The 17,476-nt window shown below is 39.2% G+C and overlaps 1 protein-coding gene across 1 annotated transcript in view; it reads left to right on the top strand.

The window, feature by feature from the left end:
- hectd2 (HECT domain containing 2) overlaps nt 1-17,476 on the top strand; it is a 57,022-nt gene that overhangs the window by 32,131 nt on the left and 7,415 nt on the right. Inside the window, exons 16-21 of the mRNA XM_037782880.1 lie at nt 468-561; nt 3,041-3,115; nt 7,766-7,853; nt 9,421-9,527; nt 16,069-16,184; nt 17,014-17,157. Coding sequence (XP_037638808.1) covers nt 468-561; nt 3,041-3,115; nt 7,766-7,853; nt 9,421-9,527; nt 16,069-16,184; nt 17,014-17,157 — 624 coding nt within the window. The remainder of the gene's footprint in view (nt 1-467; nt 562-3,040; nt 3,116-7,765; nt 7,854-9,420; nt 9,528-16,068; nt 16,185-17,013; nt 17,158-17,476) is intronic.

Below are 17,476 nucleotides of genomic sequence, written 5' to 3'. Positions count from 1 at the left end.
TAAGGACTGCTGCACTGATCGAATAGAAAGCATCAGCTCCGATTTTTCAGGACAGAGACATCTACTTATATCTGATCAAATGTTAATCACGCTGCATCACAGCACTTCTCAGTGGCTGTGAAAGCTGGGTGACCTCTAATCAACACATCAAGACAACGAGAGCGCTTCCATTTACTGTAGGCCTCTGTACAGGTAGAAGCAGAATCACAATCAGGTTCATTGCCAAATAGGTTTTCAAAAAGAACTTACCTTGGTGTTTTGGTGCATAACAATAAAGATGGTAAGAAAAAATAAAAGTAACTACTGCAAAAGTCAAGAAATATAAATATAGAATAGGAAACAAATTACAATAAAAATATGAAACAATACTATAGACATATAGATGTTGTAGAAATCTTTCCTCTTTGCTGCTCCAACACCAAGAGGAATGATTGTAATTTGTAACTTATGTGTGTCCACCCTTACAGGAAGCTCCTCACTCCACCTAATGTACCATGTGATCAAAATACCCTTGTTGGCATGGCGACCGCCACCCTGGACGACCTGCAGCAGATCATGCCGGTATGTGTCTCAGCTTGACAAGTCAGTGGTTTGAATTCCAGACGGTGTTTCAAAATCTTCTGTGACAGAATGATGAGATGTGATATCTTAAAAGCAAGACTGATGTTTAATAAGTGGAGTGTCACTTTGCAACAAAGCAGCGTTGGTACTGTATTTATGTTTTGTTTGTTGATACATATTGGTAGAAACTCCAATCACTCTGTATGTACAGCTCTACAAAAAAAAAAAATGGGATGGTCACAATTGTATTTCTCCGTGCTGCCACTAGAGGGTGCCAGAGTGTAATTTATAATGTTTCTATGTTCACTCTCACCCCCCTAATCCCTCTCATCATCATCATCTTTGTCAAGTCTAAATTTAACTTCATGTGTTGCTGTCAGACTGAAGTTCAGTTTCCCACCAGATAACAGATTCAGCTCTGGTAACTTTGAGTCAAAACTCTGATATGCATTCTGTCTTCTGCTCCGACTTTTACCACGCTTTAAGTATATTTAACATGAAATTATTATTTAATTGTACATTCTTTTACTTTTTTTTCAAGTTTTTGAGATAATATGCAAAGTATATAATTTTCTTGTATCCAGTGTGCTCAGCTTCAGCTATGCACACTCATATTCCTGTTTTTAGACTTTACTGTCTTCTCTGAGAGTCATAAAGTTTTGTTTCAATCGTCTAGTGTTCCCAGATGTGGCGCTCATTCAACTACTCCATCTCACTTCCCTCTGTTTCTCTCTCCCTACATACATTTTCCATCACATTCTTGAGTGCCAATGTGTACATCGGAGTTGTACACTCTGTACTCACATCGTGTGCATCACAGAGTCACATGCAAAGTGCTCTGCATTTAGAAATAGAGGTGTGTGAACACTTCCGCCTCATAGTGTTGTTATTTTGTCATGGGTGCAGTTAGGAGGAATGCAGTTTGAAGAAAACCTTTGCAGAACAAAAACTTGTTTTGAAACTTTTTTATTATTATTATTATTATTATTTGAAAGTACAGCACAGTAAAAAGAAATAGATGGCAGCTAAAACTGCTGGATTAGGGTACATTTTTATTTGATCAAATGACAAGATAGAATTGAGTAACTGCCTTTTTTGACAGACAACCATGTTTTAGGTGCAGTTGCTAACAAGGCAAGCAGCCCCCTCCTGTGCTGTGAAAAATCCCAAAACTGCAGTTCTTTGAATGGCCACCAAAAGCGAGTTAATCCCCATATACTCCCATGTTAAAATGCCCATCTTTACAGCAGAAATAAACATGTTTACAGCCTGGTACAGAACATGCTTTTGGTCTCTATAGCTAATGTCCCCGTTCATGACAACTGTACAGGAGGTGGATTTTTGGTTTTGGTTGAAATTTGGTATAATGAGGACGTGGCTGCTTTCAGTGACAGGTGGGTGCCGTACCAGGTTGCAAGCTGCTAGCTGTCTGCTCTGCTGCGTCACCCTGGCCGACTCAGCTCCACCGACGATCCACCTCTTTTGCACATGTTTGGATTAGCCGGGAGTTTGGCTGTGTCATCATTGCAAAGATGGCAATGACACTCACTTTGAGCTTCACAACGGCTCTTCAGAAACCTACGGGTGACGTCACAGAGACTGCATACATATTTTATACATCATCTATGATTGAACCTCACCCACCTGCTGCAGAGGCTGACAGTTTTAGTCTGCAGCTCAGTGAGAATAGTGTCTTTGCTTTTTGTCCTCACGTTGTAACAGAGGCACACTGTTACTGTAACTGTGTCAGATGGAACAATCCGCCGTTGTTGTGCAGCAGCACTGAGCGAAAGATCCTGAACTTTCTCTTGACAGTCGCTCAAAGATATCTGATCCTCGAGCAGTTTCACATCCAGAACCTTCCTCGCTGTGAAGGTTGAAAACTCCTCTCACACACACACACACACACACACACACACACCCCTGAGAGGCTAAAACGGGCCATGTGTTTGACGTAACAGCAGGATATCAGATATGAGGCATGCAGTTGGTGTCAGCGTGACCCCAGATAAGCATAATGTGCAAACGTTATTCAGCAAATGCATCAAATGAATCTGTCCAACCAAGTGGAGCTTGCTTACGCTGCTTAAGTGTGTTCGGATATTCACTAATTTGAAATAGTGACATAGGGTGTTACCTATTAGAGCCCAGGCCTCAGGCGATGCAGCATTTGAAACAGCTTGTCACTTGTCTTCTTAGTTTGATGATCCGTCAAAAAAGCTGTTTCATAGCTAACACGAAGGGGAAATTGGGAATCTTGATCGCCACCAAAATCTCTTCACTGGTCTAAAAGCTGTATTCCTCATTAGATATCTTTCTTGTAAAAAGACAGAGACTTTCGGCTGAAAACACGTCTATTCAAGAGGAGTCACTGATTCTCATTCTCTCAGTTGATTTGGGATTGAACCGGTAACCTGTTACTGTATGATGTTGTTCTAAAAGATCTTTCCTAATCCTGAACTCTCGTGTCTGTCTGCAGGAGCTGGCTCACGGTTTGGGAGAGCTGCTGAGCTACGAGGGAAACGTAGAGGAAGACTTCTACCTCACCTTCCAGGTATCAAGATACATTTAAAGCTTGGGTGTGAGGATCATGATGCACCGGGCTGTTTGAGTTTAGCAATAGCAAAAGAAAGAGTCTCTTTGTTACATGCAGTTTTACTCGTTTTCAATGCATTAAAGCACAACGATGGCCAAAAAAATTTAGTAAACTTACGTGAAGGAAGCTAAGAAGAAATAAAATCTTTGTCGTCAGTCTCACATTACGGTACACTTGATAAGGTTGTTTAACTTAACTGCAAATCATTACTTATTCGTCAGGTTTTTATTTTCGTTTTATTATCACTGTTGATGATGTGAGAAAGATCTGAGTACATATAAAACTCTTCACTCTGTTAACAGTCAGGGCACACACCCCACAGTTGTCACGCTTACAGTGTCTGACAGACAGCTGTGACCGCTGTCACGGCTGTGTGATTTTAATAAAGTTAATTCTAGACCAGAGGGCGATCTGGATCAGTCCCACTGACATCATACCGCAGATTGATTTAATCATTCAAATGTTTCAGTAAGCACCAACGGCTTGGTTCCAAATACTATACATATTCTAAGAAACAAATTGATAGGATGAAATAACCAGGATTTAAGCGAAGTAAAATAATTCAATGTATAGCACCCTATAGTATAAAAAACTGTCAATACTTAAATCTGGCATTGAATGTCTGGTCAGATTAATAATTATCTAATACTATTATAGTTAATTAATTATATGCATCAGCTATTCTTAGATACAAATAGGGAGGGGCTTCAAGGAAAATAGGTTGGGAACCACTTAGACAACAATTAACATTTGAGAACTTAAGCCTCTTTTGTTAAATGAAAGAAAACAAGTTAGTAGAAAATCATGTTTATAATTCTCAAATTTATGTGAATCAAAAGGCGTAACATTTTCAAACAATACCCGGCCCTAACTATTTTCATTTATGGATAATGGATGACCAACGATTGTTAACTAAATGGAAACTCTGCATCATTTGTGTTTCTTTTTGCGGTAATGACTGCAGAGCTTCAGCTAATGATTACTTTGGCCTACTTATTTTGGAGGCTTGGTGCTTGAAAATAATTGACATCGCTTATGTTTAATTAGTAGAGTTGCATGTGGGCGAACTATCTTCATTCTTTCACCTAAACTGAACCTCAAATCTTAAAGTAAAGAAGCCCTGCAGACTGAATTCACAGCAAAACGTGCCCCAAGCACCTTTACCTCCCTGAAACCAAACACATATGATGATTATCTGTGTGTTCTGTTATCAATGAGTTATTTTCCCACAGACTTAAAGACCAATTTATTTACTTTGAACTAAACAAACAAGTTGCAAATTGCATTACAAGTCATTAAGGCAGCCATCGTGGCAAGAAGTAATTAGGGGGATCTATTAATATACATGTTTTCTTTAGTGTATATTCACCTGAAAATAAGAATTGTGTTGTTGTTACCTTAGAATAAGCCGTTTATATCTCATGCTGTTCTCATACACTGTTCGTAGCTATACCTACAAAAAGAAAAATGCCTTGAGAAGCCGAGGGGCGTGACAATACCCTAAACGGGCTGCACACCCTGTGCGCTGTTATTGGGTTAGTCCACCACGTGGGGCCCAGAGGCTGTTTGCAGACGCCAAGAAGAGTCCCGAGTAGTCTGTGAGAAACAGACACCACCACACACTTCTAGTGGGACATAACTAATGATTGAGAGGGATTATTTTTGTATCAGTCTATACATTGTTTTAGGAAATTCTTGCATATTATACCTTTTAACATGAGTAGTTTTTGTCACGTAACTTCCGTACTCTGGTGTGGTGTAACTTAACTACTTTCCTAAACCTAACTGAGTAGCTTTATTTTGAAAAGACTGGATCATAAATTGACGCTGGACATTAGGGCTGCACGATTATGGCCAAAATGCTAATAACGATTATTTTGATCAATTATTCACCGACTTTAGTGACAACATATTTTTATTGCACTTTCACATTAAAATAAACAGAGTGCTGCTTTCACTTCCATGCTGTGCTACATTCCTGTACAAATTAAGGTTGCACGATGTTGGAAAAAACTGACTTTTTTCTGCTATATTGTAATATGAAAAAATACAGGAATGTTCACCCTACCCCTTTGTTTGCTACATTTTAAAGTGAATGCTTCAATCTGGTGCACTTCAAGAGCAAAATTAGCAACAATAAGAGCAAGATAAACAATTGTATGCTCTTAATTTAATCATAAACCTATCGGTTGTATAGATAATATCTATACCCAAAAGTGAACCCAAAACCTCTCGGTCACCTGCTGGTGACCGGCTGTTAGTTTAGGAAGCGCTTGGTTTGATATGCTGTAGTGTTTTCTATGAGCAGAACGCACATTTTAAACATCAATATCGCAGGCGATCATGTTCATTTAATTGTGGGAAGCAAAAATTGTGATCACGATTAATATTTTATTAATTGTGCAGCCCTACTGGACATAGGCAGGAAAACATGGAATAATAAATGTGGAATAACGTTTTGTAAGATGTCACACAAACCGTTGTATGAGGATACAAAGTTATATATCTACATACGGAGCAGGTCCTCTTCATGTAGTCTGCCATGTTCCTACAGTAGCCCAGAATATTCTTCAGAAAGTTTACTAGGTTTTACATGACATGACATCATTATGTTTTATGAAGCAGGCGTGTCAGAGCAGACGGCTCTCTGCCACTGAGCGTAGCCTAGTAACCACATATAATGGAACACTATATGGTGCAGCAGGGGTTATATATGAAGCCGGAACATATGTGAGAAGACACATTATGTAAGAGCCTGAGTACAGGTGTTATTTTAACCCTCAGTGTGAGCTGACTGTGATATAAGTCAGTCACAGTCACACCACTGTGGCACAGACAAACCCACTGACCTAGAGTACACTGGATCTCTCTCTCTCTCTCTCTGTCACTTCTCTCTCTCACTGTGTTTCCCTATTTGTTCTGTATGTTTGTTCATCAATGTGTGTCTCTTTTACTCCATTTATACCTCTCTATTTGTCACACAAGTTTGTACTGCTGTACTTGCAAAAGCCTTCATTGACATAAATCATTCCCTATAGCACCTCACCCTAACCTTAACCTTATTATAACCATAAACCCCAACTTGATTGATGTGTTTATATATGAAGTGTTGTTGACACACATTTTGGGAAATCTGCTTATTCCCTGATACCACTCGTGTCTGTATGCTAGTCAAGTGAACTCAAGTGAGTTTTATTTACATAGCCCAGCATCTCAAGTTTGCCTCAAGGAGCTTTACAGTCTGTACAGCATATGACACCCTCTGTCCATAGAGCCTCTTTTCAGATAAGGAAAAACTCCCCAAAAAAAACTTTAACAGGGAAAAAAAATGAAGAAACCTCAGGAAGAGCAACTGAGGAGAGATCCCTCTCCCTGGACGGACAGACGTGCAATAGATGTTGTGTGTATAGAATAAACTAACATAATAGAATTACATTATAAACAATCAGGATGACAAAATTATAGATAGAAACAATCATAACATTGTAAATGTGAAGCTAGAGCACATCTAAATCTCAAACACGTCATATCTCGCTTGCTTAATCCTACATTAAAGGACCAGTGTTTAACATTTAGGGGGATCTATGGTCAGAAATGGAATATAATATTAATACGTATGTTTTCCTTAGTGTATAATCACCTGATAATAAGAATCGTTGTGTTTTTGTTACCTTAGAATGAGCCGTTTATACCTACATACAGAGCCGGCTGCCATGTTTCTACAGGGGCCAGGAACGGACAAACCAAACACTGTGTTAACTTTTCCTGTTTGGGCCGAAGTCGATAACGGTACTCGCTCCGGAGTTAACCCCCGTCACTCCACTCCACATTTATTTCTGCACAAACTGCAACTTTCACTCTACATTCACTTGATATTTTTAGAGCTAAACTAACTCTGTCTTCTGCTCCACTGCACATATTCGCCACCACGTTCGCTCTCTCTTGCTTCACCACTCACTTCTCACGTACACACACACACTCTACGCACTGACTCTGCTATTCTCCAAATGACCTACGCTACTCTTACAACAACTGGCTCTAGAGAGGGTCATTCGCCTCTTCACAGCGGCCACCGTAGTTCTCCTACATGCTTTGCACACGGGAGAGGTTGCAATCTGCAACCTCACCACTAGATGCCACCAGATGTTACACACTGTACCTTTTAATAATACTGCCGAAAGCAAAGTGTACAAAAGACAAGTTGTTCCATGCTCAAATTATTTCTTGGCCAACTTCCCGAAGTCTTGTCCTCACCGTGAGATCATCGTCTCTTATATAATCTTAAACATTAACATTTTAGACCGTTTTTTACTTACATGCCAATACAATGAACTTTACAGGTATATATATAGTTATGTGTACAACAAAAAAAAATTTCAGACCTGCTGTATCATTTTCAAAGTGTCCTTGAGCAAGAAACTAAACCCCAAATAAATCCTGATGGTCCTGCAGCTTGCATGGCAGCCTGCTGCCATTGTAAATTGCTCTGGATAATAGCCCAATATAAATGCAGCCATTTATCATCTTTAGAGATGATGAAAGGTTTTGGAAGTTCTTAATCACCCATGTGACATACTGTGTGTGTGTGTTATTGTGTGTGTCTTGCAGGTGTGTCAGGAGGAAATGGGCGTGGTGAAGTCCCACAACCTGAAGCCCGGAGGAGACAAAATTCCCGTCAATAAGCAGAACAGGAAGGGTGAGTCCACGCCGAGTCACAGCAACAACTCAGCATGTTTTTTGATTTAAGCAGTGGATGACTCTGGAGTTCATTTTATACGTGCTCACTAGCACACATGAAGCTGCATCCTGCTGCTTGATCAGACTGGAATAGAGTAAACACAGATTAAATCCAGGATGAGATGCTCCACAATGCAATAAAGAGCAGATCATCCAAACAGCCGCAAAGTACTACTCACAACCATACATGGCTGTTGCTCAAATCCAAGACCAGCTGCACCTTTTATGTTCATAAAGTTGGAAACACATCTCAGTATAAATGACTGCAGTGGTTTATTTTCTTGGGAGACTTTATATCTTCTAGAAGTTCAAACTCACAGTGAAAGACATGAGCTGGACCTGAGACTAGCTTCAGGGCCTTATAGTAGTCTCTCATCCATGACATATTCTGTAGAAAATCAACCTGAAACTATAAAAGTGAGGGGAAAACAGGATTTTGAAAAGTTCCATCCCCAGTGGAAATTATTCATGCTTATTCACGACAGTGGCAGCCACCCTCTCTCTCCTTGATGCCTGCCTAGGGGCACGGCTAATATCGTATTTACATTGGAAACAATACCTTAACAACCACGATTTCTTTACTGAATTCAATACAAAGCACTTGTATTGGGTGCAGACAGGGAAAATATAATCAAGGTGCTCCTTATGTTTTACCATCGCACTGTAAAGAAACAACTTATCCTCGTACAACGGTTTGTATGATATCTTAAGAAAAGATATTCCCAAATTTTCATGCGTTTTCCCTACGAATGTCCAGCAACACGTGACTAACGTGTCAATTTCCGCTCCAGCCTTTTCAAAATAAACTTCCGTCTTCACGGGAAACAACTTGGTTAGGTTTAGGCAACGAAACTACTTGGTTAGGTTCAGGAAAAGATCATGGTTTGGGTTAAGATAACACCAGAAGTGGCGTGACTTAAGTGCAGAAGTTACATTACAAACAAGTCAACGTTGACTTCTGGTCAGAGTAAAAACACTGGTCTGGGCAATAGTTGTGTGTTTTTTCATCCACCCATCCACCCCGACCTCCTCCCTACGCAGTGTTTATTGTCCTTTATACTTCCTCGTTCACAATTACATGGATTACATACGAATTGATTTTGTGGGTTATATTCGTATTACAGAGCTTTACTTTTCGTAGGTATAGCTACGAACAATGTATGAGACCAGCCTGAAAGAAAACTACTGTACTGCGTGTCCAGTTTGTTCTCCACAGTAAGTGTTTAAATCCTCCTCATGTGCTGTTTGACTTCATGCGAGCAGCGACACAGAAACTTGGCTCGGCTCAAAAGCCTCTTTGTTCTTTTTTAAGAGGATGAAGTCGAGCTGAGAACATCAACTTTATTCCTCTTATTAAACCTCATTTTTCCATCTAGCGGCCGGTTTTGTTGCCGTCCAGGTCCAGCTCTGTGCCAGTGTCCCCCCCCCCCGCACCCTCTCTGTGTTAAAGACTGGAGGCTGAATGGGTAAAAGTTTGTAATGGAATATTAAAATCACACTGTTGTGTTCCTTCTCTCTCGCCACAGAGTACGTCCAGCTCTACGTCGACTTCCTGCTGAATAAATCCATCTATAAACAGTTTGCTGCCTTCTACCACGGCTTCCACAGTGTGTGTGCCTCCGATGCGCTCATGGTGAGTCCACAGTGTGTGTTTGTGTGTGTGCTTGCTGAGGGTTAATGAAACAGTAGAGACTTTGTTGTGGAACCTGTATATAAAAACACTCAGGACCCATGAAATAATGCACAAAACACTGGAAGAGTTAAAGTATAAAGATTGTAATTACACAGACCTTACTATCAAGACATCAGGCAGGGCATCTCATGGATTATTTTACACAGTACAATTATATTACTTCAGAGAATGAAGAACCAAAATACTATTGGTTCTTTGCCAAAAGCAAAAACACTTTCATCCAATTCTAAAATTCCCAAATGGAGAAATGATCCCTGCATGCAGTGTCCATGTAGGTCAAAACCTCAGCTCATGTTCTCGGTCATCGTAAACTCATTCACATTCCTGAACATCGTAAAAGATGACTGAACGGAGTCACAGTAATCAGGAGTGAAATAATTAGCTAATATTTCATGCATGCTTACTTTCACAACTCGCGTGTTTGTTGCACAAATATTTCATGCAAATTCTCCATCAGTCGCTCCCTCCAGTTTCTCAGTATTGCAGCCAGAAATGTATTTTAAGTGTAGGTCATTGGCATGCACTTGCTGACATTGCTTTCCATATGGAGAGAGCAGAAACTGAGATTGGAACTGCTGTTGTCGGAAAATTTGATGTTTCAACTCCACTCTACTTATGGTATATATAGTATGTGTTTACATACGTAGAGCAACAATAAATTGGTTATACTGTATGTGACAAGTTACAATGTCAGGACATGAAAAGGTCAAAAGTCCAGCAACACTTGTAGTATATAGAACGACACATAGTTATATTAATTATTAGGGTTGTCAAAGTTAACGCGATAATAAGGCGTTAACACAAATTTGTTTTAACGTCACTAATTTCTTAAATGCATTAACACAACTTGTGATTTTTAGGTTGTAATGGGCTCAGTTTTACCAATCACATGATACTAGTTAGTCGCGAAGGAGGCTAAATAACCTTCCAAACTGGCCATTTTCAAAGGGGTCCCTTGACCTCTGACCTCAAGATATGTGAATGAAAATGGATTCTATGGGTACCCACGAGTCTCCCCTTTACAGACATGCTCACTTTATGATAATCACATGCAGTTTGGGGCAAGTCATAGTCAAGTCAGCACACTGACACACTGACAGCTGTTTGCCATGTTATGATTTGAGCATATTGTTTTATGCTAAATGCAGTACCTGTGAGGGTTTCTGGACAATATTTGTCATTGTTTTGTGTCGGTAATTGATTTCTAATAATAAATATATACATACATTTGCATAAAGCAGCATATTTGCCCACTCCCATGTTGATAAGAGTATTAAATACTTCACAAATCTCACTTTAAGATACATTTTGAACAAAAATAAAATATTATATATATACTTTATATATATATATATATATATATATAAATAATCATGCTTTAACGCACTTTTAATTTTAACTAAGTAGCTACCCAAGGGTCAAAGTTCAATGTGTGGACTTCTCTTTGGCTTATTCTGCATGTTTCCTTCAGTCACATCCACAATGTGTGACGTGTCAGGATGTGATGAAGTAGGCCTAGAGTTAAGTTGTGGGTGTTGGTGTGGTTTGACATTTGCATAAAGCAGCTATTTTGCCCACTCCCATGTTGATAAGAGTATTAAATACTTAAAAATATCTCCCTTAAAGGTACATTTTGAACAGATAAAAAATGTACGATTAATTGAGATAAACTATGGATAATCATGAGATTAATCACATTCAAATATTTTAATCGATTGATAGCCCTAATTAGTATAGATTTAAACAAAAAACAATAAAGTTATTGTATACAATACAAGTGTTGCTGGAGTTTTGACCTGGAACTGAACCTTGGAAGTAGGCGAAGTTGTGCCAGAAATCCCCTCTGTGCTTTCTAAAGTAATAAGAAGCTGCAAACGTCATTTAGAAACAGTGTCAACGTTTGTCAAAGAGCACCGAGAATTCATGCATTTTTCAACTGTAAACTGTCACGTTTATTGCATATCTTAGACGCAATGTCAATTCAGAATTACTGGTTTTGACCTCAAAAATCCAGTATAGACTAGTTCACAGTAATGAAAGTAAAACTTTCCAAATGTGTCACAGTTTATATCCTGTTGCAGTGTACGTGAATGACATCAGCTAATAGGAAGTAAACAGCTGGGTGCCTCCCAATGAAATTCTGTTGAAATGGTCTATTAGTTGAGTTCTGGTGAATCTGCACAGAGATGGTCCCAGAATAGCTGCGAGTACTGGAGAGGGTTTGATACTCACTCCTTTACTCCCTCAGATAATTTCATCAGCCGTCTCTAAAACAGCATTGTTGCATATATAATTGGTGGTACAGTCATTTTTAGGTCTGATTATTTTATCAATTTGAAGATGAACAGACGTCATTGAATCTAATCTTAACACCTGATCACTCAGAGTGGATATGACTCAGCTGTCTAAAAAACAGGAGATATCAAAACCAAACCAGCTCTCTCTTTGACCTGAACTGAAACACGGTTTCTAAAGTAAATCAATCCAATGGCCTTACTTACTTGGGCTTGTTTCAAGATAAACTGTGATTATAAATTTCCTGGAACAACATTTGGAACATGCCGGTATGTCACATATCACTTCCTGTTCAGCAACAGTGAAAACTTTCTAATGTTGAGTCACTGTTTTGTTTCAGTAGGAAGTTACAGGTGAGAGCAGAAGACACATTTGTGAATTTAACTGTTGGATTTTTCTTTCATCTCCTCCATCATGGACAGAGACACATTTTGCCCAAAAATGGAGCTCAGGCAGTAAATGTTGTTTGTCTTCCTCCTTAGTCAAATGTTAGCTCTCCCTGATAAAGAGCTGCTGACTCTGACCTGATCATGTTGTTGTTTGTTGAACCCTGGGACCCCTGATGAGGGTCGAAGGCCCCCGAGGGACCACAACATGCATCCAACCTGTGATGTCTTTCTTTTATTCCTTACAAGTGCTCACGTACAGTTTTCATGTGACTTGACTGTTGACTGTTTTTGCAGTTTCATATTGTCTCAAAATGTTGTGTTATGCTCAGTGGGAAACTCCAGGGTCTGAAAAGTGAAGCCGATAAGGAAGTGCCTTAAACTTGCAGTATTTCTAACAACCAGCAGGGGGCGACTCCTCTGGTTGCAAAAAGAAGTCTGATTGTATAGAAGTCTATGAGAAAATGAGCCTACTTCTCACTTGATTTATTACCTCAGTAAACATTGCAGACATGAGTTTATGGTCTCAATCGCTAGTTTCAAGTCTTCTTCAATACAGCATGATGTTCATTTAGTAAATTATGGTCCCATTTAGAGTCAAATAAACCATAAAGCAGGGGATGCTTTAGGGTGTGGCTACCTTGTGATTGACAGGTCGCTACCACGGAGTTGTCCGTGTCTTCGTCTTACGACTTTAACCCTTTCATAGTGTGTTTTCAGTTCATCAAAGATAATCATAACCTTTTTGGATGCTTAAAGAAGGCTCCACCCTCTTGTGTCACTTCCGGTTGCAAAAAAACCCAAGACGACAGCAGCCAAACACCAAGATGGTGACGGCCAAAAATGCCGAACTCGAGGTTGCAAAACCGTAGTCCACAATGGGTGATGTCACGGTGACAACGTCCACTTCTTATATATAGTCTACACTTATGATAAGGAGTATGTTTTTTTTTCTTCTTGTATTATTATTTTGTTGGTGTTAAAATCTTTATAAAGACTATAAATAAGATATGTTCTTTTTAAATTGTTGTCTTTTTTCTCTCCCCTTTCGTTTTTATACAAATTATATTTTTTTATTTTTTTTGTTAGGAGTTCCTTTAAAGAATAAATACATTATTTATATTTAAGCCAAATGTGAATAATAACTGGATTAATATTTTTGGTAGTCTTGGTGAAATTGAACACAGAAAGAAACAAACTCTTGGTAGCTGCTGCTGATTTCTGGCTGCTAAAAAAAGAGCAGAGAGAAATGTCTCAAAGGTCCCTCTAATGATGTGGAGTAGTTTTACTACAGAAGCTCATGGGAAGTGTTGTTAGTTTATGTTGGACCTCTGACATCTGACCTTTTGGGTCCTGGCCTAAATAGTTCAATGTTTAAGGCCAAACAACCATGCAGGAATGTGTGTGTTTTGTCAAAGAGTTTTGTTGGGAGTCCCACCTCCGATCTGCAGAGGGAACACAGTGAGCCGACTCTGTGTGTCCGACTGCGGATAAGACGGACAAACGGACAGTTTGACTGCAGTTTATCTGCTAAGACCCTGAATCTGGGTCGGGCTGATCTAAACTGTTAAGACTAAAACGGCTCTGCAGATAACAACTAACCTCGCTGCTTTTGCCTGCTAACTTTTCCTCCTGCAGTTTGGATGAACAACGTTCCTATGTTATCTAGTTGATCTCTAATATGGATCTGTAATAAAACTCATAGCACCTCCAAATCCTACAATTTTCTCCTCAACGTTCAAGTTCAAGCATTAACACAACTTGCGATTTTTTTGGCAAGGAAAACCTGTAATGGCCATTTTCAAAGGGGTCCCTTGACCTCTGACCTCAAGATATGTGAATGAAAATGGGTTCTATGGGTACCCACGAGTCTCCCCTTTACAGACATGCCCACTTTATGATAATCACATGCAGTTTGGGGCAAGTCATAGTCAAGTCAGCACACTGACACACTGACAGCTGTTGATGCCTGTTGGGCTGCAGTTTGACATGTTATGATTTGAGCATATTTTTTATGCTAAATGCAGTACCTGTGAGGGTTTCTGGACAATATTTGTCATTGATTTGTGTTGTTAATTGATTTCTAATAATAAATATATACATACATTTGCATAAAGCAAGCATATTTGTCCACTCCCATGTTGATAAGAGTATTAAATACTTCACAAATCTCCCTTTAAGACACATTTTGAACAAAAATAAAATATTATATAGTATATACTGTATATATATATATATATATAAATATATATATATGTACATACATATACATATATATATATATATATATATATATATATATATATATATATATATATAATCACACGTTAACGCACTTTTAACTTTAACTAAGTAGCTACCCAAGGGTCAAAGTTCAATGTGTGGAACTTATTCTGCCTGTTTCTGTCTGTCTCTCTCTTCTGTTTGCGTTCGATCCTTCAGTCACGTCCACAATGTCTGACGTGTCAGGATGTGATGAAGTAGGCCCTGTGGTTAGTTGTGGGTGTTGGTGTGGTTTGAGTTTTTGGCAGTCAGTCAAAGCACTCCCTCTGTGTGAGGGGGGGCTAGTTGCTGGCACCATAAATGTCACAAGCATTTAGTTTTAAACTATTTTCATCCGTACCCTTCTGTCAGAGCAACTACTGAACTAGTGAATCTACTATATGTATAATTACATAAGTGATCTACTTCTTATAATTAGCATGTTATGACCTACATGAGCGACCTGCAGAGTCAGATTCCTCCTGTGTGGAGACTCGTCCAACAAGTAAGACATTAAGTCGTAAATTGTGCGGCTCACGAAATCTATAATGCAGTTTCACTTTTACATGGATGTAAAGAAGAGACTCGTATACTGTAAACCCCCTTGAGGTTGACTTTTTGACATACTTTCTGTTATCAGCTGCTCTGATGAGGCATAACTTCCTGTTTCCTCTCCTCAATTGATTTTCTTACACCATTCAGAGGAAACGATTGTTGCGTTCGATTGCTGACGTTTTTCGGAGGAAATTTCAGGCTGATGTGCGTCTGTCCAGCTGTTTTCATAAAATCATTGGGTTGTGCCAAGTACTGAACTGGCCAGCTAGAGTGATACTTACAACATGTTCACTTATTTCATCTTACTTTACATTACATTAGTTTATGTTGCATTGTTTTTTATTAGGGCTGTCAAACGATTAAGATATTTAATTGCAATTAATCGCATGATTGTCCACAGTTAATTGCACATTTTGTATCTGTTGAAAATGTACCTTAAAGGGAGATTTGTCAAGTATTCAGTTCTCTTATTAACACGGGAGAGGACAAATATGCTGCTTTATGCAAATGCATGTATATATTTATTATTGGAAATCAATTAACAACACAAAACAATGACAAATATTGTCCAGAAATCGTCACAGGTACTGCATTTAGCATAAAACATATGCTCAAATAATAACATGGCTTTATCGTGTTAACTTTGACAGCCCTATTTTTTTATGTTACATTACGTTGCGTTATATTATATTATGTGACATTTTTGAGAGATAATGACGACACTTATTTGTTGTTGCTCTACATAAATGTGTGGGTTATTATAAGATGTAAAAACAGGGGCTGACCTTGTTTTTGATTTTTTTTTTGTGTTATATCTGTGAAAATGCTTGCCAGATGTTTGCTGTTGTTACACATTTTGAAAATCTGAATAAAATCTCAAAATATAATAAAATAAAATCTTAAATTGTACAACAAATCTGCAGTACTCGTATGTCATTCTGTCAGTACAGTGTGTATTTATTATGTGTCTCTTGTTTTTGCAGTTGCTGCGGCCGGAGGAGGTGGAGATGTTGGTGTGCGGGAGTCCAGAGCTCGACATGAGCGCTCTGCAGAAAGCTGCTCAGTATGAAGGATACAGCAAGGCCGAGACCACCGTACGGTAAGAGGCCTGCACTTCCTGTTTACTGACATGATGCAGGAAGTCCACACACACACACACACTCATAATCACATGTTTCCTCTTAATAGACTCCAATAGACAAAGTTACAAAACTTTTTTTTTTCTATTGAATAGACAGATCCCACTGTGTGGTTCAAGTTAAGTCACTATCCAACCAATGTTTGGTGGCGAGGACAGTCTGCTTATTATAAATTATAGCAAATCTTATTTTAAACAAAGTTTTCAAATCAGAATGTTAGTGATGCTCAGCTGTCCTGTCTTGCATTGCTGCTTGGGACTGGAAATCAATACAAGTGAAAGTCAGTGATGATTGAGTTTCAGTGTGTTTAACCTGCAAATGTTTGCCTACAAGGCATTCATTTTGTAACAGGAAGTAAGTCTCACTCTCTCACACACACACACACACACACACAGAAAGAGTGAGAGAGATGTCCTTCAGTCCTTTTGTTTCCATCAATAGAAAACGAGCCAGCACTTGTCAGCCACAGATAATGTAACCCAGCACGGTGCAGACAGCTGACAACAAGCAGCTGCAGGCCTGTTACACAACTTCAGTCTGTCTGTCTGCTGAACTGTCGCCTGTTTGTTTCTCAGTCTATCATTATAGAATCTCTTTGCATGCAAACATCCTGGTTGTGGAAAGGTTCTCTTTTTCCTTGTTCACAGTACAACCTTCAAATTTCAAAAAGCTTGTTTGGAAATGAGAAACTCCAGCTCAAGATCACACAAAAGTGTGCACCTCTCATCCTGGTCCCACTGAGGCGTCTTTGCAGCAAATGCAATGCATATTTGTTCTGTGTTGCACCAGGTGTTTCTGGGACGTGGTGTTGGCCTTCCCTCTGGAGCTACAGAAGAAGCTCCTCCACTTCGCCACAGGAAGCGACCGCGTTCCCGTCGGAGGTATGGCCGACCTCAACTTCAAAGTCTCCAAGATCGACGTTCCGACTGACTGGTAGGTTCCAGAACTGAGAGATACTGGAAATGTACACTGAACACAATGAGAGATAGAAGCTTGGTCTTACACATAACTTTAATATACATAATATCCTGCAGACATGGATGGATTGGCACAGGCCCGGGGGCCACACCTGGCCTTCACCTACAAAATGTCTCTCAAAGAGACTCAAAATGACAGCAAAGAGACCAGAACAACTACAGAGAGACCCAAAAGGAATACAAGAGACCAAAACAACTAAAAAGAGATGCAAAAGAGATGCAAAATAGGTGCAAAGCGACACAAAGAGACTCACAGTGACTATGAAATAGGACAA

The sequence above is a fragment of the Sebastes umbrosus genome, chromosome 10 (assembly GCF_015220745.1).
Source record: "Sebastes umbrosus isolate fSebUmb1 chromosome 10, fSebUmb1.pri, whole genome shotgun sequence".
Classification (NCBI taxonomy): Eukaryota; Metazoa; Chordata; class Actinopteri; order Perciformes; family Sebastidae; genus Sebastes; species Sebastes umbrosus.
The sequence above is the reverse complement of the archived record's forward strand: the minus strand, read 5'-3'. Positions and strand labels throughout refer to the sequence as shown.